At 39.1% G+C, this 26770-nt stretch overlaps 1 protein-coding gene across 1 annotated transcript; it reads left to right on the forward strand.

Annotated features, from left to right (window-relative positions):
• Nucleotides 1–3164: 3164 nt before the first annotated feature.
• On the forward strand, nucleotides 3165–26770 carry TMTC3 (transmembrane O-mannosyltransferase targeting cadherins 3). The gene is made up of 14 exons (XM_056846985.1): nucleotides 3165–3221; nucleotides 3968–4183; nucleotides 5140–5358; nucleotides 6390–6489; nucleotides 7490–7605; nucleotides 10406–10578; nucleotides 11823–12075; nucleotides 15604–15752; nucleotides 18051–18171; nucleotides 19652–19763; nucleotides 21923–22026; nucleotides 22743–22912; nucleotides 25135–25361; nucleotides 25855–26770. The coding sequence occupies exons 1-14, from the start codon at nucleotides 3219–3221 to the stop codon at nucleotides 26667–26669; spliced, it is 2778 nt and encodes a 925-aa protein (XP_056702963.1). The 5' UTR covers nucleotides 3165–3218; the 3' UTR covers nucleotides 26670–26770.

A 26770-nucleotide genomic window follows, 5' to 3' on the forward strand; every position in this document is an offset into this window, starting at 1 on the left:
TTATGAACATGACTTAATGCTTGAATTTTGGTACAGGCTGAAAGAGCACATGCAACAATCTGACATGTTCACTCAAAAAGAGCTCTGTTATTTTGCCCTTTAATCATGAGCCATATTCAGCAGTTGGTTGTAAGGCAGTGGAGAAGCTGAGTTGGAAGCAAGAGAGTGTTTCTAGTGGTGTCCTTTGTATGTGGGATTGGGGATAATTTATACAAGTGTCAGATGTGAAAACAGTATTTGTTATCAGCCTGTTTTGTTATAAAGGTCTGTTTTGGTAAAGGTCCCGTGTGCAAGCACCGGGTCATTCCTGACCCATGGGGTGACGTCACATCCCAGCGTTTACTAGGCAGACTTTGTTTGTGGGGTGGTTTGCCAGTGCCTTCCCCAGTCATCTTCCCTTTACCCCCAGCAAGCTGGGTACTCATTTTACCGACCTCGGAAGGATGGAAGGCTGAGTCAAACTTGAGCCGGCTACCTGAAACAGACTTCCATCGAGATCAAACTCAGGTCGTGAGCAGAGCTTGGACTGCAGTATTGCAGCTTACCACTCTGCTCCACGGGGCTCCTTTAGTACTGATAAACAAATCATAGCTCTTTCATAACGGCTAGCCAGAGGCTTAAATGGATAAGTGTATGTAGGTGAATAAGGCTTTAAAATAAGAGATTAATGCAATGTAGTCAATGTATATAAAGCAGTTGACTTTGTTGCAGCTCAACAAAGTTGCTTGGGTTAATGGTTTAAGTCCATTCCAAAGCACTGTGTGTAGTTTAGGCATACCCGAAGCTTTGCCTGATGAGTCTTCTAACTCATTTCTTTGAACAGCAGATGCTTTGATTCTTTGACATTTTCTGAAGCTTTTTAAAATATTTATTGTACTATTTGAATATACTGTATGCTGCCTTTGAAATCAGTTAATCAAAAACGACTGTAGCTTAAAGGGTAGGTTATTAAAAGCATCAGTCAGTTTATTAATGTTATGGTCACAGTCCTTATCAACGATAATACAAGCTATACACAATAATACAGCAATAGTAATTGCAATAATTACAATTCCCGTACTAACAACAATAGTAATACAAGCTAAAAAACTGAACAATAGATCTGTACAATGCAAATTAAAACATAATTACCCAACCTTTGCCTTCCTATGGTATAGTCTGTGCCATGGCGTTTACAAATCACTTCCTCAATTTAGATGATAATAAGATAAAGGAAGCCACACTATACGTAATATTTGAATTTACATCTGCCAATAAAAATCTTATTTGGGCTTCGTCCGTGTCCAATATATATGGAACATTCTGTGTAAGTCTAGAGCAAATAGGGTTATATATTGGACAGTGAAAAAAAAGATTTGGGAGATCTTCTATTTGACTTACAGAACAGGGACATAAATGTTGATCAAGAGGAGTTTTTTTATATCTGCCTTGTATGAATGCCAATGATAATGTCTGAAATCCAAACATCGTGAAAGCTGTCCTTATGGAAGGATCTAAGAGATCCGATAAGTATCTTGAAGTGAATTTATCCGATTTAAATAAAGCATACCATGTTGAAAACTTAGATTTGTGTATTTGTAATATATCATGAGATGCTTCCCTGTCAGCTACCCATTTCCTAATTTCTTTTAGGTCCCAGGTTTTTAAAGTTGCCAACGGGGGCAAATTGTACAATAGTAAAATTGGAGTAAGAGCTTTGTGCCTATAGTTTTTCTTCAGATAGAACATGTAGCCATAGTGCACCAATTGTGAGATACTAAAAATATACTCATCCTCTCCCCATGTGTCAAATACACTACAAGCATTTCAGAACTTTGGTTTCTGAAGGAATTCATCCCATTTGCCTTTTTTCTTATGTGAACATTAATCCTGCTTTTGGAAAATATGAACGGTCTTTCAAGCATGTCCTGTGGATTGGTTAGTTCAGAAAGGTGAACTGTGTGTTTGTTTCAAATGCACGAAACCTCTCCTTTCATGTGCTGCCATTCATACCTTACAAGGTAAAGTGGTATGTGATGTTACTTCAGAAATAGCTTATAATGTTCAGAAAGCTTACCTCTATGCTTACAACAATAGCAAGATCTCATCGTTGAGTTTTCTTTTGATTAATCTGTCCAAATACTTTGCAGAGCTGGAAACAAAAATTCATTTTCAAGTACTGCTGCTCTCACATAGCACATTGGTGTCAATTTAAGTCCAGTTTCTGGCTCCTTAATCATCCAAGGGAAACTGAATAGAAATCAGTGCACAGTTCATAACTTTTCAGCGTGCTGCAGTCTTTTAAATTCTTTTAAATTTTTCGCCTGTGTTGGCAAGAATAAGAAGACACTGAATTGTTTAAACAGTGGTTCTCCTCCAATGGTATATATGCCACTGATGCAGTCTATGTGGGTCACAGAAGCACTCCCCTAGTATTCACTTCTGAAGTTGGAACTTTTCCACAGACTTTCAAGCTCCCTTTGCAGTCATAAAACAAGTAATCCCAGAGGTTGTAGCTGTGTTAAATGGATGCAAATCTGACATGAAAAATCACTATTTTAAAAAACCTTGGGGAAAACATTCTAATCTTCCAGGGCATTCTCCTGCAAAGCAAATTCAAAGAGAGAATCAAATGTAATTAGGAGTCATCAAGAAATTCAATACAGTCTCTTTCCCCACCCCCAACACACACATACAGGTATTCACTAGTATCTTAACACCACCCATATTTCACAGACGTATAGCTACCCGGTGATCTCTGTACTTCTCTGTGTTTCTTGAAAATTTGATCTGTTTTTCTGGTTTCTTCTTGTATTTTCCTGGATTAGATCTGATGATTCCCTTACTGTGCCTATTCGCCAACTGTTAGTAGGGTTTCTAACTTACTTTGGGTGGTTGGTTGACTCTTTTTCTTTGGATCTTTTAAAAAAATTGGGCTCTCTTTATAATCTCTACCTTTCTGTTTATAGCTTTAAGTGTTAATGCATCTTCCTGTATGAAATGTGCACTGCCTCTTGAAAGCTTCTGCTGGAATAAATTGTTAGTCTTTAAGGTACTACTGGTCTCCTTATTAACAAAGATGTAGTATGCTTTCTAAAGTGGCTCTGTTCTCTCCCTCTTTAATTCTAGTAAAGATCCACAGGAATTCAGAATTGATCACAGTTCCTGAAAGACTGAAACTTCGTTTTAAAATGGCTATTCCTGAAGTGTATGTTTAAATGAACCAATCCTGTACTTGAATGGTAAGTCAAAATGTTTATAAAATACGGCCCTCTGACTCTGAAGACAAAGATTAAAGTGCTAGAAGGTTAAAGCTTACTTTCTTGATATCAGGAAACTGAAAAAAATTATCTGTACTATTACTGCTTTTTAAAAACAATATTGGGACTTGTTTGGGGTTATTAATATCTGTTCACATTGTACCATAGTTAACATGTAGGTCGCATGCAGCCCACAACACCAGCCATAAACCATAAGCTACCTACTATGGCATGACAGAAATCAGAATATGTTTTGTTGTACAATACACGTGCAGGGGGTTTGGTTGCCTTAATTTTATTTATTAGCTTCATTTATACCCCACCCAAAGTGGCTTTCATTGTTCTCTCCTCCATTTTATCCTCATCGCAACCCTGTGGGGTTAGGGTAGGCTGAGTGTGTGTGTGGCTGGCCCGTGCTTCCATGGCTGAGTGGGGATTTGAACCTGGGTTGCCCAGATCCTAGTCTGACACTCTAACCACTACACCATGCTGTCTGCCTGATTTTGGCCTCCTCACAGGCATCTGGTTGACCATTATGGGAAAGCGAATAGCAAATTAGATGAATCCTTTGTCTGATCCAGCAGTGCTTCTCTTTGTGTCCTAACTTATTTGGGGAGAACTTTTGTTGCTTATGGCAATATCAAGTAAGATCACTTTAAATTAACGTTGACTGCAGTTGCAGATTCTGCTGATGTAAGATTTTAAAATCATGTTGGAATTTGTTTCAGTTACAACTTATGAGCACTGTGGAGAAGATGGCTTATGTTAGCCCAAAAGAAATTGCACTGATACTTGGAGTGGTGGCAGCTTGCTATTGGAACAGCCTGTTTTGTGGTTTTGTTTTTGATGATGTTTCAGCCATTTTGGACAACAAAGATTTGCATCCTTCGACACCTTTAAAAAACCTCTTTCTGAATGACTTCTGGGGAACTCCTATGTCCGAGGTAATATCCCTTTTGTAGAAATACTAAGTGCTTTTCTGAAACAAAAAATAAGTCTAAGCCAAATTGTTGAAACATAGTCTCAGCATGCAAATTTAAAACTTCCATGGTGGTAGCTTATGATATTCTTTCAGAATATGGAACACAGATGAAGCTTATAACCCAATTCATTAGTCTGTTAAAGTCAATATTGTCTACTCATGTTGGTAGCAGCTTTCTGGGATCTCAGGTGGAAAATCATGAGACTGCTCATACAGCTATCTATCTGTTTAAACAATCCAGAATTAATAATTTTTAATCTTAATCAAAATTTGGCAACTGCCAATGTAATATTAAAATCCACCCCTGCTAAAAGAAACCTCAAATTATCCAGTTCGCCCCTAGGGTCCCAGATAAATAGTTTTATCCATCTATCTCTTGCCACATTAAGCAGGCCAGAGCTGAATAGAGAAAGTTAAAAGGTGTCTGTTTGACCAGAACCACATTGACACACTCACTCAGAATACAGCACCTTATTTAAACAACCCAATACCTCCTCTGACGGAATGGCATTCAGTCTAGCCAACATAAATAATTGTCTGTAACCTGTCTGTCAGGGAGTCAAATTACGTTGGAAGAGTTTGTGGCAGTATTAAACGTAGGTATAAAGGTGAACATAATTTACATGCTCTTATCATAGCGCTTCTAAAATCCAGTGTTCAAGATAAAAGATCGTAGGCCATCAGCAGCTCTTTCTTTAAAGTCATAAAGAGGGATTCCTAAAATCTGGATCCGACTTTCAACCAATTTGTTCCACGAGCTCTGATAAGAATCAGAAGCATGGGATTTTCTTCTTCAAGAAAGGAATGAAGTTGCTTGTTCCCTGATTGGCTTTTGGATTATGTTTATAAATTATTAATGATTGACTGAAACAAACCACTTACACCTTTGATTTTTATGGGTTTGTGTGTGTGTTTTAGGAGAGGAGCCATAAATCGTATCGGCCGCTCACTGTCCTCACCTTTCGTTTGAATTACCTGTTCAGTGAATTAAATGCTGTTTCCTATCATCTCCTGAACATCATCTTCCATGCAGTTGTTTGTATAGTCTTCCTCAAGGTCTGTAAGCTTTTCTTGGACAGCAGAAGCAGTGTGGTTGCTTCCCTACTCTTTGCAGTACATCCAATACATACTGAAGCTGTAAGTAATCCTGAAAAGGCTGTATTGATTCTAAAATTGTTAAACACATAGTGAAGCAAAAGGGCTTCAACGGTCTAAGGGTTAGGAGTAGGGTGAAGTTCAGACATGTGTTCATTCAATTAGTCTTTAAAGGGACTGGAAATCCTAAGGTAAATATTAGGCATTTTTAACTGATTTAATTACATCTATGGTTTCAATCCTTCCTTTCCTAGTAACGCTAAAATATTATGGCCTGCATAAAATGACTGCTCATAATTATCCAGCATGGATGCATCTGCTTACTGTAAGGGTTTCATGGAATATTATGGAAAGACAGCCTAGAGATGAAAATAGAAATATTCTGATGAGTCAGCCATATTGAAGTCTGCAAGATAGGTAAATTAGCACAGAGGTTTAACAATGAAATTAAAATAAAAGAGTCAAAGCCTGGCTGATCAATGATAGGCATGAAGGTTTGTCACAATCTAGCTCTAAATCATATGTTTGTTCTCTTCACTTGTTGCAGTTTTAGTATTTCTGGCACCTGCGTAACATCTGTACATTAACTGTTAACTGCTCTGATAGTATTAATTCTTGATAATTTATGTGGATACAGAAGTAATCCTAGCCCCGATCTGGGTGGCCTAGGCTAGCCAGATCTTGGAAGCTAAGTAGGGTCAAGGCTGGTTGGTGTTTGAATGCGAGACCACGAAGGAATTCTGGAGTCGCTATGCAGAGGAAGGCAATGGCAAACCTCTTCGTTAGTCTCTTGCCTTGAAAACCCTACAGGGTCACTATGAAGCAGCTGCAACTTGAGGGCACTTTTTACACACGCAAAATCCTAATTAAAGGTGTACTTCCATATGTCAACCACATGGGGGCATTCTAATTCTTTTCTTGTGTTCATTTTTTCAAACTTTTGAGTTTGCTTTGGTTGTACCTAAAGTAATAGGTCTGTCCTGTATTGTTTGTTCCTTACTTGCATAACTGGAACATCACTGATTTAACATCCTAGTTTGATTTATTAATTAGCATGGTTGTCTTCTATTTAGGTTACTGGAGTAGTGGGCAGAGCAGAGCTTCTCTCGTCTATCTTTTTCCTAGCTGCATTTTTGTCATATACCAGATCGAAAGGTCCAGAAAACACTATAGGTAAATAACAGTAATTTATGCATATATATTTTTTCACTATGAATATTTTAAGATAATTACAGCTTGTAAGGGCCAATGAGTCCAAAATATTTGAACTGCCCTGTTGCTTGTTTATCCATAATGCGCTGTTCTTCAGGTGACTGTGGAGTCTTAATAATGCATCCTGCAGCTACCTTAAACACGAGAACGTTATTCTTGCAGTACACCAGACTAACAAATGTATTTGTTTATGAGAAGCCACATGAAATAGGTTAATCTTAAATGCCCTGCAAGCGTCTCCTTGATTCCATGTATCCTGTTCCTGGGTTGCCACCATCAGGGATTCCCAATTCAATTCCACAGTGTTTGCCCCATCTATGATGCTTTCCCAGTTTGCTTCCATGGGCTGGCAGATCCATATGGGGAAAGTTCCCTTTCATATACCCTGGACTTGAGACCTCATAAAGCTTTATAGGTACAGAAGTGCTCTGGACGCCAGTGCATCTTTTTAAAAACTGGCATAATGTGATCTCTCTAACTTACAATGCAATCCTAAAGAGGGTTACTCCAGTCTAAGCCCGTTCATTTCAATGGGCTTAGACTGGAGTAACTGCATAGGATTGTACTACCAGTTGAAGCTTGTGGACTAGAGGCAGCCCCATGAAGAGAGCTTTGCAGTACTTTAAGCTGGTCTTTATGGCTGCTTCCAAGAACTTCATAATCTGTATAAGAGAACTGTACATTAGAAGGTCACATTTTTGAAATCTAAAGCATAATTGGACACAGTTGCATTTTTATATGAATACTTAGAATGCAGTGTGATTAGTCGTGATCAATGTAGTTGGTGAAATGGGTTTGTTCAGCATGTTCAATGTGTAAAAGAATGAGAAAATTGACAGTAACTCCCAGTAATTGACAGAAACTTCCTATATTTCCAGTCACGCGAGCAGTACTTAGAGATTATAAATCCACTTTCTTCAATGTTAGGAAGGCTAACAGTTTCTGTGTCTTATTATTGCAGTGTGGACACCCATTGCACTAACTGTGTTTTTGGTGGCAGTTGCTACATTATGTAAGGAACAAGGAATAACAGTGGTGGGAATATGTTGTGTCTATGAAGTATTTATGGCTCAAGGGGTAAGTAAATTGTGAAATCCATTTTTAAGCCCATGGTTGTACGCTGAACTTCTGAGGCAGCATTAGCTTAAGTTGGTTTGTGTTGGTTATGTTTTCTCATGACTTGATTGCAAGCCATGTTCACATGATCACTTGTAATATTTCATCAATATACCTGGATGAGTGGGCTTGCCCTCAAAATATTCAGTGGACCTGTAGAACTGAAAGGGATGTCATCCATCTCAGTGCCAGAGCAGACTTATTGAAAAAACATCAATATAATGAACAATATATGGCTTAAGTTGTACAATGTACCATACTCAGTCGCCAGCAGTGCAGTAGTTTTTAAGGTGTTGTCAAAGGACCACTAAAGGCCTCTGAAGGATTTGAGATGGCTCATAAAATCACAATGATGAGATCTTTTCGAGAGCAAAGAGTGATGGGCACTATAATAAAATTCAATTCCTAGTAGGCCCTTCACTTACAGACATCTTGGTGACATAGAATATTCCCAATTCTTACCCACTCTGCCTTTCTTCCATACAACTTCACTGGTGCATAAAAGCAATTCAGCTTTAGTTTGGAAGCCCTTCACATTGCCTTCTGCATGTTTGACAAAATGTGGTGGTCCATAAACAGCTAAACCAGAATCTTGGCCAATAAACCCGTTCCACTAATTCATTCTATTCTTCTTAGCATAATTCCACCCAAATCCTAATTCTGGCTTCTTGAGTATTAGTACAGATTCCTTCCTGGGGCATGAGAGTGTAAGTCGTTAAATAATCATTTATCAACGTGTACAGTGTAAAAAGCAGACAAGGAAGCCAAATTCATACAGACATCCGAGCAAGCTAGCAATATCAATGTTTCCAATTAAAACTTCGTGTGTGCTTTGAGACTTGGTTTTAATCAAAGTTTAGAAGCTATAATAGTGGCAAGGAGACACATAAAAATAATTGTCCTTTAAAGTTCTTCAAGTTAAATTGGAAAACATGACCTCCCTGAAATGGCTTCTTGCAGTCAGTAGTCCATCACTTCTTTGGAAGTGTCATTTAAACAGTTCATTTTTTATTATATTTTAAAAAAACTTTTGCATATTTTTCATTTTATCACTTTCAGCAACAACCTGATGGGTGTCATGTATGAGATTATGCATTGCATTCTACCATTCCTATTATAGCCTGGTCCTGTGTATGCTTGCTGAGAAGTAAGATCCACACAATATGCCTAGGAATAAAACTACAGTTGTGTTAGTAAATAATTTGAAAAATGGTATGCTGTATTAGCAAACTGAACGTTTGGTGAAGGTTGGCATGCCAATCAAATATTGTCATCTGTAATTAATTATCTGTCCATGGTTTAATAACTGTCTGAAGCCAGGAATGTCCCTGTGTAGGTAGCAGCTTCCCTTTTTAATCTCATGGTGGTGTCATTTGTTAGCAAGGGGAGGGGTGAGGGTTCCCTACAGCAAGTACTTTTCACTGGCCATCTCTTATGTAACTTCAGACATCTCTAAATATGAATGCAATTATCTTTGGTACTGTCTAGGGTTGTCCCTGACCACATCTTGAAAAACTGTCCAGTTTCATGTAGCCACCTTTTAAAAACTAACTTCTACTTTTTAATATTTGCTTACGTAGTCTTAATTTTTTTGTTTGTTTGTTTCAAATTGTAGGATTAACTCTGGCATTCCGGGGTAAAAGCCAATTCAATGATCACTGAATTGTTCACATTTATAGAAACTACCTAACATTGTTAAAACTGGCAGTTGTTCATTAACTTTTTTTAAAAGTTATTTTGAAACCATGAAACTAACCTTTATAATAAGTATAAGTATCAAACATGGATTAAAATTAAGTATTTTTGTTATAATGAAGCTAGTAGTTCAAAAATATTCGACTGGTTCATTCACCAGATTTTTGTTTACTAGTCATAGGGTCGATCCTAGGCTACAAATCAGCAGCTTGCTAAAAAATAAAAAGGTTCTTTGTGCTGTTTAAAATGTAGGGCATGTAATCCACAGAACATTAAGCACTTTTGTCAATTGGGCCATGAAATCTCTGCGAGAAATATTTAATGTGTCGTTCAGAAGGGGCTTGGGGTATTCAGTATTGAATTGTGTGTACACTGACTATGTATGCTTGCTTTTATCTTCATGTAGAAGTGTACGCTTTGCTTGTTCTGTATAAGACAACAGTAACAAGTTTTCTCATGCTGGATCTTGCTAAGAAAACATGTACCAGCTTTTCTGATTTCCCCCCCTCTCTCATAGAGTAAAACTGCTGTTCAACCTTTTAATTTTTAAAATATAGCTTTGGGGGGTTATACTAAACTGAGAAAAAAATCCTTAAATTTGACAGTGGCTAAAGTTGCTATTGCTGCGGTTGTACTGCCCTGACATGCCCTTTCCCCTGTCTAGGCAACAGAACTCCTGCAAACCACAGATACATGTGGAGTTAGGAATATCGCCTGTCCCCATAGTCACATAATCGTTATCAAAACTGTTTCAAGTGGTTGGAACAGCTATAACGTCTGCCAAGCAGTCAGGATTCATATAAAAGATACTGATGCCATTCAGTCAGATTCATTGACTATACTTTATGCTATCTCATGGTGGTTTCATCTGAGTTGTCGTATTGATTTTAAATGTGTTATCTTATTGTGGGGTGCTTTGGCAACACAAAATTGAAAAGTAGGCTGTGAATTGATGATGAAATAATTCGATGTTGGTAATGTGTGGATTTTAGCTTTGGTACAGTGTACTGAGTGGTGATTAAAGATGTGCTTTCTTTGAAAGCGAAACCTTGTTTTCTCTCTTTAGTACACCTTGCCTATTCTGTGGGATACAGTACTCCAGATTCTCCGAGGCAAAGGCAGTATTCCTTATTGTATGCTTCAAATGCTGTTGAAACTAATTGTTCTGATGTTCAGTACACTACTGCTTGTTGTGATCAGAGTCCAAGTTATACAGTCTCAACTGCCAGTGTTTACAAGGTAAAATCCAGTATTGAATCGCATTGCGTGTGTTAAGTGCCGTCAAGTCGCTTCCGACTCATGGCGACCCTATGAATGAAAGTCCTCCAAAATGTTCTGTCTTTGACAGCCTTGCTCAGATCTTGCAAATTGAAGGCCATGGCTTCCTTTATTGAGTCAATCCATCTCTTGTTGGGTCTTCCTCTTTTCCTGCTGCCCTCAACTTTTCCTAGCATGACTGTCTTTTCCAGTGACTCTTGTCGTCTCATGACGTGACCAAAATACGATAGCCTCAGTTTAGTCATTTTAGCTTCTAGGGTCAGTTCAGGCTTGATTTGATCTATAACCCACTGATTTGTTTTTTTTGGCAGTCCACGCATTAAATTCTTCTAGCATTAAATTCTTCTAAAATGTTTAGAGTTGATGATAGACCATAGAATTGCCTAGAAAATGTCTACTGTTTGGATTTATTGCAGACCTAATATTCTGCTACACCAGTGTGAAAAATGTCTCTGAAAATAGATATTTTACTGCAATAAGTGAAATGAATTTCAGCTTCATACTATGCTGGCAAAAAACCAGCTATTAGAAAAGCCAGGTATGCAAATACATTCTCAATGATTGAATACAGTCTGCATTAAAGAGATTTTTTTTGGTATACTAACAAACATTATGTTTTATTATCCAGGTTTTAAAATATGACTTTGTTTTTGCTCTTAGTGGCAGACATATACAGATAAATATCAAACAGGACAGTAGGAAGGGAGAAGGTGCCTAAATGTGTTCTTGTGCCCTTCACCTGCTCTGCTTCCCTCAAAAAAGGGAAGGGCAATGGCTCCATGGTAGAGCATCTGCTTGGCATGCAGAAGGTCCCAGGTTCAATCCCCGGCATCTTGGCAAGTAGGTGATGTGGAAGACTCCTGCCTGAGCCCCTGGAGAGCTGCTGCCAGTCTGAGTAGACAGTACTGACTTTGATGGACCAAGGGTCTGATTCACTATACAGCAACTTCATGTGTTCACCTAACTTCAGAATTGTCTTCTGAATTCCTTGCTGCACTGTATTTAGTATGCCAAGGATACCCATGGTGTTCAATGACACACCAGGAACAGAGTTTTCAAAATGTACAAAGATTTTTTCCCATTTTCTTTAACATTCTTATCTTAAATTACTGTGACTCTGAAGTCAAAATCTGTCATTGCAGCATCATGGAATTGCCTTTTAGAGGGTTTTAAGTGGTTGTGTGTTTTGTCTCCCTTTTAATTAGGTTTGATAACCCAGCTGCTGTAAGCCCCGCTCCCACAAGGCAGCTCACTTTCAACTACCTCCTTCCTGTAAATGCTTGGTTGCTTCTGAATCCTTCAGAGTTGTGTTGCGATTGGACCATGGGCACCATACCACTGGTAGAGACCCTTCTGGATGTAAGGAACATTGCTACGATCATCTTCTTCTGTTTTTTGGGATCTTTGCTCGTTTTCAGTCTCCGGTATCCTGGGGATTCCTCTAAGATTGTACTAATGGTAAGAAAGATGTTTCCTGAAGCATTCAACAAAAGCAATGTTTTACTGTGTGCTAGAATTGTGCTATAAGATTGTGGCCAACAGTGGCATAAGAAAGTCATCTTGACCAACTCTGCCCCGGCTCCGTTTGCTCATCATGTCTCTATGCTGCTGCTGCAGTAAGTGAAAAGAAAGAAAATATTCACCTGGTAAGCAGGCCAGGCAAGCTGTCACAGTGGAGTTTTTGCTTTCCCTTCTGGTCATGGGATATCTTCTTAACTGCTAGAAAACAGACAGCCCCGTGCAGACAACATAGTATAACCCTGTATTAAAAAGAGCTGTTGATTGGAGGCTGTACATAACGTTCTATTTGCTTCCCCTCTAACCTTTGATGAACCAATAGCATATCAAAGCTAGAAAGAGTAGTATGTATGTAGTTGTAATAGTGCAGCCCTGTGTAAACACAAGCAGTTAAATGGAAGCGGCATATATAATGCTATCCTTGCAGCCATGGAAGACTTGCCTGACTATTTAGAAGTAGTTTTCCACAGGAAGTCATGAGATTTATCTTCAGATGCCCTGAACAGATGGCCTGGGTTAGATTAGGTTAGCAGGTTTAGGCCCACTATTTAGAAATCCTGAACTCTGGTCAATTGCTTGATTTAGAGGAAGGAACAAAGATCAGAGAGGAAAACATGCCGAATTCTTTGATTTGATATTCTCAGTTTATAGTTTTCTTATTAAGATGTCTGGTGTTTTCACTTGGGTGTGTTTCTCCCATTACATGAAGAATTCATTTTTAAAATGGAACCTTTTTGCAGGCTTCTTTATTATGAATCTATATCTGAAAGGCTTTTCAAGTATAATGCCAGACAAATCAAATTGCCTCAAGGGCCATTTACCAGAAAATGGAGATGCATTAGTCTATATTAGCATTCTTCCTTAAAGTGCTGCTTAAACTGGTTAAAAGAAGGTAATACAATTCTCCCCTTTAATAGCCTTTGTGAATGGGCTGAGTATATATATCTCTTAGGGGCGAATCCACCAGGGGTGATTGTGTTGCCTGGTCTAACTATTATAGTGATCAGTTCCTGTTGTATCTGTAACCTGTTCTGCTCCCCAGCTCAGCATCTTTGTTTCCTTGGTTCCAATAGCTGAATGTGTCCCAGCTCAGCATACCTGAGAGGAAGATGGGAATTAGTAGAGTCTGATGTGTATGAAAATAAGAGCCTTCTTTATTGCCAAGTTTGGCCTGCATCAGACAACATCTTGTTGTCCAGGCTCTTGCGTAGTTTGCGATATTCACACAAACAGATTGTGATACATGCTTCTCTGTTCTTCATCAGGCTTCCCAAAATGTTGTGTTTTGTTCTTGAACATTGCAACAAGTAGAGCTGCGTTAGTTCAGCACTCAAAAAAATGCTGTTGGCAGCTGTTAAGTTGATACATTGTTTATCTGTAGTTAAAACTATTAGTGGCATACGTTACATTATGCGTACCAAGAAAGAATCTTGTTTGCCGTTTCTTTGCCCATTTTTATGGCATATATTTAACTTTGTATAGTCTGCTTTGCGGTGTAACGTTGCATTTGCAGAGGTTGCACGGAGGCTTATCATCCCTTTGTAACAAGCAAAATTGGTTTTTTATCAGGCCACAATGATGTCATGCCTCCAGCTCTGGAGACAGAGTGAACTTCAGGCTTGGCTGTGTTCAGCCACTTGTCCTAGGAATGAATCAAGATGAGCAAATGCCAAGAATGCTGGAAACTGCTGTTACCTGAGAATTTTAACTAATTTCAGTATAGGAACAGTCTCTGATGTGACCCAAGGCATCTGGATAATCTTGAAGGATTATGAGGGGGCTTTGCTCATGTTACAGCGCACTTGTTTTGCGGCTTTGACATACTGCACCAGCGCTATCCTAGGAATGTAACTTGCACTTCAGATGGATTTAATACATTTGTGTTACATGAAGTGATTATGCAGGACACTTCAACAAGTGTGACAAGAATTCTAAAATCTTTCAAGTTAAATGGGAACAGCATGTCGAAGTATTTAGAGGCCTTGTAGGGTGCTGAAATGATGAAAAATCTGTATTTGGCACTAAGGAAACAACCATGCTGGATTCAGAGTAATTCAACAAAACTCTAAGTCTTGGGGATTTAGTATCACTTGAGCTGAGGATGAGAACAGAAAACTAGACACCTCTCTGTGGCCAAACATTCCCCTTGTCTCTTCGTATAGCAGACACTACGGGTGTGTGTTTACATTTCTCCAAGCTAGAGAGACCTGTGTGGCTTATTTTTAATTTTCAAAGGCTTTTTATTATTCCATATCCCACAGCACTGGTTGTCATGTTACTGACTGAATGGCTCTTTATAACGGACTTTTGCCCAGTTCAGGCTGGTCACTTCATACTGTGGCAGTAGGTATAGATGCAACCGAGAAACCTTAAACTGCCACAACAGAAACCAAGACATTTGGCTCTGTGGCTTACCCTACATAACTGGGGGTGGGAGGGGGGAGCAGCTAGTACACCTCTTTTTTTCCAAAGTTTGACAGGGATCTGGATCACTGAGGCAAGACCTTGCTTCACTCCTCACCGCCACTGCCTGAATGCTAGACTAGCTCAAGGCATACAGGTGAGGGCCCAGACTCTGTATCACTGCAGAAAGCCAGAGTATGTTTGAGGATGCTGTGTTTTGGCCAGAGGACCTCCTAGGCTCTTAATTGTCCTTCCAGTTATGCCTCATTCAGTATGAGCTCCAAACAAATGAGGGTGTTCGAAGCTACTGTATTATTCATATGATGCCAATGAATGCAAAATGACTGGTACTTCCCAGGCCTGGCATGGAGACACACAAGTGGCAATGGAAGCTTAAGTTCTAAAGGAAGATGCTGCTTCGTCCTAAATGAGAAATGTCCTTTGGCCACTGCTAGTCTCAGTGAATCCTGCAAGCTGCTGTTGGCTTGGCCAGAAAATGATGAGGAGGTGCATAGCACAGTTCTGCTGCTGAACCTAAGCAGGTCTGGCCATGCAAGCGGCCTGAACAGGAGACCTATATGGACACTGAGTACCGATATGCAAGTTGCTATGAGTTTGATGGGGGAAGGAGAGGCTGTAATAACTGTTGGCATATTATAGGATCAGGAAGCTAGTTACATGAAATAAAACATAAATTCCCTGATTATTTTTTTTTGAAGTTTTACAGAGTGTTTCCTTAAAGTCAAGAGAAGCTTAGTTCTCTGTAAGGAATGCCTAACTTATTTCACTTATTCCTTGTATTGTTTCTAAACGTAATGTACAGTATTTATTTCACTGTACTGCATTTAATATAAAGAGCAATGTGATTGACAGCTAGTGAGTTAACGCACTCAGTACATATGCCCCACATTAGATGTGCTGTCATACTTCTAGAATTGAAATTATTACTTGAGCTGCACTAAATATAATTTGGATTTCTTTAATAACTATGTAAGCACTCTCAGCTCTGAGTTACTAGTTAGTGTTTGTGTGTCTTTTTGTTTTGTTTTGTTTTTGCTTTTTTAGGCACTTTGTTTAATAGTGTTGCCATTCATCCCAGCATCAAATCTTTTTTTTCCTGTTGGCTTCGTAGTAGCAGAGCGAGTGTTATATGTTCCCAGCATGGGATTCTGCATGCTAGTAGCCCATGGGTGGAGAAAGCTGTCAAGCAACAGGTAGGTTAAAAGTTACACTGGGTGGGGTGGGGGGGAATGTGGGTTTGAATGGCAATTAATGTTGTGAAGTTTCATGCATGGCAAGCTGTTTCAATGGCTTACTCTTCACTGGCTTTATCATCTTATTCCATTATTAACATAGTAAGCATGTGAAGAAAACTTGTAGGCTAGGCACTGCCTTGCTCTATACAATTCCATTTGCATTAGGAAGAGGAAATTGTACTTTTAATAGCTGTTCTCTCTATGAAATATTAGTGTCTTTGGGGGGGGGAATTGTTTTTATCCTGCCTCATAGTCCTATGTAGCCCTTTGTGTCCTTTTAAAAGGAAATTTTAAAAAGCACTATCTTTGGTCTGGCGAAGAGACCTTTGACTCTCAAAAGCTTATATCATGAAAATCTTGTTCTCTGAGGTGCTACTGGACTTGAATCTAACCTCTCTTGTTTAAACAGATTTTCAAAATGTTTACCCAGCTTTACGTCCTGTATATCAGCTGTTCCTGAGCAACCAAGAAATACTTGCCCACATTAATCTCATTATTTTGTACAACGTATTAGTTGAAAGCGTTTAAAACAACCTGAAAGGGACACCCAGAGGATTTAGGAATTTACAAATGTTTTCTTGCTTCATTTTCTCTCTTTCCATCTACTTCTGTTTCATGATTCCATATGTTTGGGGAGGAAAGTGAGGATTTCCCCCCATTAACCAATTATCCAATATAAATGTCAATTTGTTTTCAAGTGAGTTGGGTTTTTGCTTTGTAGATAATGCACGACTTTTCTGAAATATAAATTGTGCAATACCAGCATTGTATGGGCAAGAATCAGCAGGTGGGAAGATGTCCCAGTTGACTGAACACATAAATTTAAATGTACAACTTAATAAAAAATTATGTGTTTCAAATCTATGCCTGTCAGAAGGGATAGTTCTGTTAGTAGTTCTGGCCGCTTTATATTTTCTCAGTGTATATTGGTTTGCCATCAGTCAGTGCTGTCATTTTACCTTTGTCACTAATTCTTGGAATTCTTAGCTGCTCTGAGCCACCTTTGCCCGGAAAGGTGCAGGGTAGAAATCAAATGAAATAAAAGTATGGTGACTTGAACAGAACATAATGCCAAATAGCATCAGGCTCATCTGCCCTTTTTGCCCTCCACATGGACCTTTCCACACTTCCTGCTGTTGGGAATGCATAGTTAGGCATTTTGTTCAAATTGGCAGATGCAGTTACCCCCCCCCCCCCGCCCCCGGTACCACAATTGCAAACAGCAGTGTGATCATTTTTACAGTCATAATTTTGAGAGCAACTGCAAAATCAAGTTTGCTGGCTGGCTCAGACAACTATAGTTGGCTGACAACGGGATAACATGGGGAGAACATGAGTACAGTTGGGGAGAAGATAGTATATGAGCCTCAGAATTGCTTTTGTTACAGTATGAACCATCTCAGAGGCACATTCATGGCACTAGGAAGAAGTTTGATCAGGGCCGGATTTAGGTTTGATGAGGCCCTAAGCTATTGAAGGTAATGGGGCCCTTTATATGTCCAGCTGTCCTTTGTCAACAACTAATTGTCGCTGTTTTTTTGTGTTGAATATATGCTATATGGTAATTTATGGACCTAATAGGTATCTAAAGCCATTTGCTGTATGTAGGTTTTATTTTATTTGTTTTTTATCTTATATTTTTGAAATGTACATCCAGGTTTTTCACCTAACTCACAGGGTTGTTGTGAGGGTACCAGCTTATGCATTACTCCTGACACAGGGATGCTACCCAAAAGAGCTTCCCCATAGCAAGTTCTCAATTTATCCTTAATGTTTAAAGAATTCTTATCAAAGAGGGGTCTTTGAGTTCCTTATAGAAAAAGTGATATAAAAATATAGATGTGGGGCTTGCTTAGCAGTATTAGAGATAATGAGTTGTAAATTGTGTGTGTGTGTTGATTGCTGTCAAGTTGCTTCCGACTCATGAGGACCCTATGAATCAACGTCCTGCAAAACATCAAACAGTAAAATCATACAATAGGATAAACATAAGGTGCATACATTTGCATTTCCTTCCCCAAAGGCAGCTGCTCCTTTTTCAATCTCTAAAAGATTATGCCAGCATTTTCCAGGTGATAGGGTTTCTTCTCCAGTGAGGTGGGAAATATGAACAATGTATAAATCAAGTATGGGATGACCAGCAAAAATAAGAAGGGAGTTGGTCTGAGTTAAAACTGGTCTATATTTGGGGATGTTTTCAGCCAGTAGCTCACTGGAAATGTTAAACTGGCATATTTCGTTCTTATTTTGCCACAGTGTGCTAAGAAAACTATCCTGGATTTTTCTGTCTCTGGTGCTGTTCATTCATGCCTTAAAAACACTGCAGAGGAACTGGGATTGGGAATCTGAGTATACGTTGTTCATGTCAGCCTTAAAGGTAAAATTTACTTCATTATCTACCTTTCTCACTGAGACTTAAGATGAATGACAGAATTATAAAAACAATACAGTAAAGACCAGCTGTCCTCAACCAGGGCCAGGGCTTTCTCGGCCTTGGCCCCAGCCTGGTGAACGCTATGCCCACTGAGGTTTGGGCCCTGAGGGACCTGAAGCAATTCTGCAGGGCCTGTAAAACTGAGCTGTTCCGCCAGGCATATGGTTGATGACAGTGACAGTTTCCATTGGGCTGGCCTCCCCTGCTCCTGCTCCTACCCGCATCTGGTGGTGCTTTTCATTATGGTTTTATTGGTGGTGTGGTTACTTGATGTATTGCTATTGCTGCTCTGATTGACAGCGCCATTTTCTATCAGACTATTGTTGGCAATTTTATTGTAATGTCAAGACTGTTTTAATCTTAAATGGTCGTCAGCGGCTCTGAGCCAGACCTAGTCAGGAAGAGTGGCCTAAAAATCAAATAAATAAATAATAATTAAATATATGCCCTGACCTGGATAGCCCAGGCTAACTTGATTTTGTCAAATCTCAGAAGCTAAGCAGAATCAACTCTTGCAAGTATTTGGATGGGAGACAACCAAGGAAAACCAAGGGTATGACATGGAGGCAGGCAATGGCAAACCACCTCTGAACGTCTCTTGCCTTGAAAACCCCACCAGGGGTTGCTGCAAGTAAGATGTGACTTGATGCCCCCCCAAAATGATATATATAATAGTGTAGCAAAACTAGATTTCACAAGTAATAAACTGTGCAATAAAACTTGTAAAAACGCCCTCCTGACCACTTCTGTTTTCTATTTTCTGCCAAACAATAGAATTGTTAGCACTTCCTGACTTGTCAGGTAGGCTGTTCCACAAGGTGGGAGCCAAAACAGAGAATGCTGGGGTGCGAGCAGCTGTTTTCCTTACCTTTGTACGTGGTGGCATCTTCAGAAGGTTTTGCTCAAATGAAATCTAAATTTTGTAAGGTATTTTATGTAAGGTTTATCTGGTGGAAAGATTGCAAAGTTCCTGTGGCACCTTAGAGGCTAACAACATTTATTTCAATATGAGCTTTTGTGAATCTTCAGGGTATCTGAAGAAGTGAGCTGTGACTCGCAGAAGTACATGCAGAAAAAAATGTTGTTACTCTTTAAGGTGCCACTGGACCTCTGTTTTATTTTGCTTAGTAATAACTATTCTTGAACTAGACATGGCTAGTTTTGGTTTAAAATTGGAGATAAAATAAATGAATTTATACTTTATAATGACCATATTTAATGCACTGGGCAATTAAAATCTAACATGCGTAAATTATTTTCTAAATTGATTAGCTTCAATTGAAAGATCGGCAGGGATTCCAGTGGATATGTGGAACGGCTGTAGACATGGGAAATGCATTTTAACCAATTTTTATAAGTGTATCACTTGGATTTGAATGCTATAGTATGTTTGATATACTCTTCATTTGTTTTCTGTGATCAGGTAAATAAGAACAATGCCAAACTCTGGAACAATGTAGGCCATGCTTTAGAAAATGAGAAGAACTTTGAACAAGCTTTGAGATTCTTCATACAAGCCACCCAAGTTCAGCCAGGTGAGCTGGAAACGATCGTCTGGTGTGATTAGCTAGGGTACAGAGCTTGTGCTACAAGACACTGTTCTTGTACAGCAAACCTGCAGACATGCAGCCGTTCATAATGCAGAGAAATATAGGGCTCCTTATGAAACAATATGTGTGCAGCTTGCTAATTTTGCATCCTCAAATGACTTCAAACCAACAACAACAATGCAGTTTCAAAAAATTCTACTGAAAGGGGTTTTCTCTGTTAAGCCACTGCAAAGTTAGTCTTTCAGTGCTGTTCCTCTTAACTAAACCATGGAACAAATAAATTATATTTGCAGCTGACACAATACACTCTTCTATCAGTTAGGAAATCTGAGATTCTAAAGCATGCATTCAAGGAACTGTTTATAGTTACGCCCAGTGTTCATAACCTGCAAAGTGTATTGGGTTACACTGAAGAGCATATTAACTTCCCTGGACTAGTTTCAAAACAAATCTACATGCTAGATGCTATTTTAATGTTCAGCCACAACTTGAATCTGAATGGTAAAATTGATAGAATTTAGGTTGTGGCACTAAAATTTGGCTTTTATCCAATTGCCTGTGATGTTTGATCTTGTCCTCTGGTTTGTTCATTAAAGTTGACTTTGCCAATTCTAAAGTATAGATTAGAAACCAAAGGGCAGAGTTTAAAAGCAAAGCAAGTGATAATTACAGCTATTTACCTCTATGACACATTCTCAGTATTCTTAATCTTTAGCACAGTAGCACTAAGTTGATCTGTCCCAGGTTGATTTTTGCATAGCCACCTAGTACTTCCAGTATTTATTTACTTCTTTTAGATTCCATATGCTCTGTCAATTTAATCTGTATTAACCTAAGTTTCCTCCTTGGTATTCAAGGAAGCAAAGGGCCATGTTCAAAAGAAAAAGGAGAATACAAACATCTCCTTGGCGCTGTTCCCCAAGCAGTAGAGTTTGTGCAGTGCCATAGGTAGGCCCTCTGATGTTCTTCCATTGTCACATCCTGAAGAGCATCTTTGGATTCAGTTTCTCACTCCAACACTGTAGCATGAGGTGTAAAGCAGCCATTCTGTGAGAATATGCCACCCTTGGCACCAACCCGAAGGACTGAACAATAACAAGGCACTGAATATCAGATCAGTCATTGATGGGAAATGGAATAGTTGATGTCTACTAGTTGCTTTATTTTTTTTAGGTCCAAAATAAGTAATCTGTGTTGCCATTGCATAAGAAGCCAAACTCAAGTAGACAAAGCATACCCTTACACAAAGCATTCCCCACCCCCATGTTATGGGTAGAATCAGAACACTTTTCAAAATATAGTTCATCATACTTTATTAGGAGCCAATCCAAAGTATTCCTGATTTGGGGGAGGACTTCTCAGAGGATTGGGGGAGGGGCATCATTTGGGTGCTGCTTTATATTAAAAGGCAGGTTAAGAATGGTTTGGTGACTCTCATAAATGATCCACTCTGGAACCTGCTGCTGAAGGAGGATTGGCAAAAGGCCCAGGCAGACCATGAGAGTGTGGTCAGAATTGTGTTTGTGTAGTATCTCAAATACTACTTTTACTATTTGGTCCTGGGCCATACAGATACTCTGTATCTGTAGAGATTAATAAAGGGGGAACCTGTTGCAGTAACAGAACAAAATATGCAATGCAAGAAAGGAAAAGGTTAGGATGCTTCTGGCAAAGTTCTTCCCAAGTGGATTTTGATTAGAAAGTGCTGTCAAGTCGCAGCTGACTTGCAGTGACCCCATAGGGTTTTCAAGGCAAGAGGTGAACACAGGTGATTTGCCATTGCCTGCTCCTTCTTAAATATAATAGCAATTCTAGCTGTGGTCTCTCACTGCATGTGAAGTCACTGCATTGACAAAGTGGCCATGTTTATTAAAGAACAAACCTGCAGAGTGACAAGCTTGAAATGGACCATATTCCGAAGTTCTTCGTGCAGTGGCTTAGCTTCCACTTACTTTACAACGGAAAGAGATAAATGGGAGCATCTCTGGTGCCATTTTCACCTGTTGTGTCAGAGGATGAACTTTGCCCTTCAGTATTTCTTGGGATGCTGCTTAAGATTATAACAGCTATTCACTGTTATTAGGGGAAGATTTTTAGGAAAAAATGAAATACATATCTTTTTTTCCCCTCCCTCTAATTTGAAGATGATATTGGTGCCCACATGAACGTAGGAAGAACTTACAAAAATTTAAACAAAACCAAAGAAGCTGAAGAATCCTATTTGGTTGCAAAATCACTGATGCCACAGGTAAGAAATAAGATAATTTTAAAAAGCTATTTGTATGAGAACTTTCAGTGGAATAACAGGCAGTAACATTATAAAGCAGCAGAAAAACTTTTTTTCACCCATATTACTAGTTTGGGACATCTACAGTACCTTACTTAAAGATATCTGAAGGACTTTTCTAAAATTCCAAAGAGCATATTAAATTACAGTTGTGACATAGAGGTATTTGTGTCAAAATGTGTTTATGTAAGATCTGAAGTATCAAATTTGAAATGAAGTATGGAAGCTCTGAACGTAAAGATATAGCTCTCAACTTCTTTGCTTTTTTATATTTATTAATTTATTAAAAATAGGCAATATGACAAACCCCCCAAAATTGGGTCCCCGCAAAAGAAAACACCACTAAACTCCTCTGCTTTCCTATTTCTTTTCACCAACAGTTATGTGGCCTAGAAACTTCTCAAGGATGAAAGTAATAAGTGGTTCCTTATGGCTCATAGGTTCTACATGGCCCATATATAGCTATTGCTTGCCTCTGCAGTAGAATATTTGCTTTCTGTACTAACAATTCAAAATTGTACTCAATTCAAAATAGCTTTGTTTTGTAGACTTCCTGGTTTAAAACTGTCTTTGAGGGAAGTAAAACCTGCTCAGTACAAATTTTTGTATCTTTACTGCAATGATTTACTAACCTCTAGTAGATACCTGTAGGCCTGATACAGTTTTTCTGCTGTCAGATTATTCCAGGTAAAAAATATGCTGCACGAGTTGCTCCTAATCATCTGAATGTTTACATAAATCTTGCAAACTTGATTCGAGCAAATGAGTCTCGCCTGGAAGAAGCAGACCAGTTGTATCGCCAAGCAATTAGCATGAGGCCAGATTTCAAACAGGCATACATAAGCAGGTATCTATATTCTGTTAAAAAACATTCTTAAATGGTACTCTGAGCATACAAAACTTATTTACCTGATGGTTCCTAAACAGGATCATGAATTCCTCTACCGGTTGACCTCTCAAAAGTCCAGATTCTGGCCTAATACCAAACCACCACAAGTACTGGGTAACTCATGGCTTGCTTTGTTACCGCCAATCTTTCCTTTCCTATTATCCCTTAGAAGCTCCTTGATCAATTGATCTTGAGCAGCATGTATCTAGTGTTGGAGGGATATAAGGACTGATTATCACCAACCAGGGTGATATGTGGATGCTTGAACAACCCAATCGAACTACTTTTGGGCCAGACTGTTTCACCTAGATCTCTCTGTACAGCCATATACCATTTGTCCTTTAGATTCTTGAGAGAGGCACAAGCAGTAGGTAGCATCACGACTTACAGTTTTGATTCCCTTTAGGTATATTACCTGGGACATTGAAAGTAGGGATTCCTAGCCCTCATAATTTGGACCCAATTTCAGTCCTTCTGGGAGGACTGGGAATGTATTGCTGTGGACTCCCAGCTTTGCTTCAGAGCTGGTTTTGTCCTGGACACAGTTTAGGTAACAAGAGATGGAGGGGTTAATGGGTTAGGAATGTACTGTTAAAAGGGCCAGGCTGGCTGTTACTTTTCCTTCCAGTCAACCCTAAGAAAAGGAAACAAGAACCTTGTCACATTTAGCCTTTCAAGTGCCACATGAGCTTCCCAAGAGATACCCCTGAAAGCTAGTGCTCAATTTGCATGACACTGCATGTTAAATAATACTGTTTTCAGGAACTTAGTGAATCCCAGTAGGAAATGGAATGTCCTGGCAAATTATTTCATTTTGATTCACATTTTATTTCTTAACTAACCAGTGAACAATATTTAGAAGACTTTAAAGGGATCTTTTCTATAGCCAAGTTGGGCATGAAGGCACATTGTAAGAGTTCAGATCTTTCTTATAAGCAGGTTGGGTTTTCTTTTTGTACACCCTAGTTCTTCTGGCTGCCAACACTGAACCCAGTTTTTTTCCAGGCATAGTTACATGAGTTAAAATCACCTACCAAACTGTGCTTTAAACAAACATGTTAGGAAGATTTTTCTTTGAAGGTTTTGTTTTTTTAAACAGTTTAATGATTGCTTCTGCCAGATTTTCAACTGAAATAAAATTAACTTCAGAAAAAGAGGAAACAAGTCTATTTTGGATTAACAACTCTGGCTTAGACTTTGCAACCACACACCATCTAACCACTACATTTTAAGGTTGTGGGCACTGATAGAAAGCAAAATGGTGAGAGTCCATAATAGGAAACACACTGTGATGACACCAGAAATGGTAAACATCACCAGGAAAATTCATTACAAGGAAACAATACAGAGAATCTATAATTAGAAAATCAACATGTGGGTTACATTTGGCACAGTGGCCAGAGAATTCAGAATTTTCAGAACTGCAAGGGGAATGTATAGCTTGGGAAAACAGAAAAACTGTTCTTTAGCCAGTGAGGTATAGCGGTTGGAGTTTGAGTATTGGACCAGACCAGGCTTGAATCTCTACATTACCATGGAAGCTTACTGACTGACGTTGGGTCAGTCACACACACTCAACCTAATCTACCTCAGATGGTGGTTGTGAGGCTAAAATTGAGGAGAGGAGAATTATGTAAATCACTTTGGGTCCTTATTGGGGAGAAAGGCAGATTATAAATGAAGTAAATAAAAATAATGGTTCAGACTGGGAGGTCAACTGTTGTTCAGAAAATCAAGTCCAGCAAAGAAAACGTTTGATTTGGATGTGCAATGTGATGTGAAATGGAAATCTCCAGCAAATAAAGAGTTGGGTTTCTCGTCTGAAGAGAAGTGAAACTGAACTGCTGATGCTGCCATCTTTGTTTCAGTGTTGTGAGCTAATCTTCCTTCCTGGCACTTTCTCTGGTTTCTCTCTAAGACAGCTTTAACTGAAGTCCTATCTGGAACAGTGTGCCCCTTTCTTTATCCTAGGAAGGCAGTCTAGCAAAAAGAGTTTTCACCCCCTGCCCAGCCTCAGTCCCACCCTATAAATTGTCATTGCTGTGGAGCCAGCCAAAGAGGCGTGTCCTACAGAGTTATTCCTGCTCCTTCTTTTCAGTTCTATATGCTGTTTGCACCAAATAAATATCAAATAGTAGGTAGATGAGCGGAAACAAAAATTAACTTTGATTCTTCCACAGGGGTGAATTGCTTCTAAAAATGAACAAACCGATGCAAGCTAAGGAAGCTTACCTTAGAGCCCTTGAGCTGGATAGGAGCAATGCAGATCTGTGGTATAACTTGGCAATTGTTTACATTGAACTGAAAGATCCAACAGAAGCTCTGAACAACTTCAACAGGGCATTAGAACTCAATCCCAACCATAAATTGGCGCTGTTTAATTCTGCACTGCTGATGCAAGAATCTGGTATGTTGGTTCAGTTGCACCTTGTGTGCATGTCAAGTGTTTTATAAAATGCTGAGGTCAACATCTAACATTTTGTAATTGCCTATAGAGTACATGAGTATAAGATTTGGCTGTCTTTTAAGGGACATATTGTAGACATATCTGCTAAATCACTTAAAATATCCATGTCCTAAAGAGTATCAGTAGCAACTGATACTGTAAGTAGCAACTCCAAGGGAAACTTGTCATAAGATCAGTTGAAAGTGCTTGCTTCTTTACCATTTTTAACTCTTAATTAACTGCTGCAGTTGTTCAAATATGGAGAGTACTGTTTTCCACCTTCAGTATCTTTTGCAAAATGACTGAAGTTGTGAGTGCTATTCTAGTTGGATGTAATGCTACATGTAAATAGTGATCAATTTAGAAAATACATTCATATACAGTATGTACCTGTATCTATGCAGTTGAAGGGAAATATCTAATATCTCCTCTAATATCTCTTCCATTCCTATAGGTGATGCTAGACTTAGGCCTGAAGCCAAGAAACGGCTTTTAAAGTATGTAAACGAAGAGCCTCAGGATGCAAATGGCTATTTTAATTTGGGTATGTTGGCAATGGATGACAAAAGAGATGCTGAAGCAGAGACCTGGATGAAAAAAGCCATAAAGCTGCAGGCTGGTTTCCGAAGTGCTTTGTTCAATTTGGCACTATTGTATTCTCAGACTGCAAAGGAGTTGAAGGCCCTGCCAGTCCTGGAAGAGCTGCTGAGATACTACCCTGATCATACCAAAGGTTTGATTTTAAAGGGAGATATTTTGATGAACCAAAAGAAAGATATCACAGGAGCTAAAGAGTGCTTTGAGAAAATTCTGAGAATGGACCCTAAAAATGTACAAGGGAAACACAATCTTTGTGTAGTTTATTTTGAGGAACGAGACTTATTAAAAGCGGAGAAATGTCTGGTAGAGACGCTGGCCTTAGCCCCGCATGAGGAATATATCCAACGTCATTTAAGCATCGTCCGGAGCAAAATTGCATCACTTGGTACAGAGGAAGCCTCTGTGATTCCCACAGGCAAAGCTGCAGACGCAGGAAAGGCCACGTTTGCACACCTGAAAGAGGCAAAGAATGAACAGAAAACCACTCGGACCCCAGACAGTAGTAATAAAAGCAAAGGGCAAGGAAAAGCCAAGAAGCACGAAGAAAAAAACAACACAGACAAAGAGACAAAAAAGAAATCTACAAAAGAAATAAAAGACATAGAGAAAAAAAGGGTTGCTGCTCTGAAAAGACTGGAAGAGATTGAACGTATATTAAATGGGGAATAAGTTCTTGGGTCACCTTAATGCTAGGAGGTGATGCTACTTCCGATATTGTGTGTATTGAGTCAAAATGACCACTAGGTCCTTATGAATCTGGAAAGAGCAAA

This window comes from Euleptes europaea, chromosome 3 (assembly GCF_029931775.1).
Source record: "Euleptes europaea isolate rEulEur1 chromosome 3, rEulEur1.hap1, whole genome shotgun sequence".
Classification (NCBI taxonomy): Eukaryota; Metazoa; Chordata; class Lepidosauria; order Squamata; family Sphaerodactylidae; genus Euleptes; species Euleptes europaea.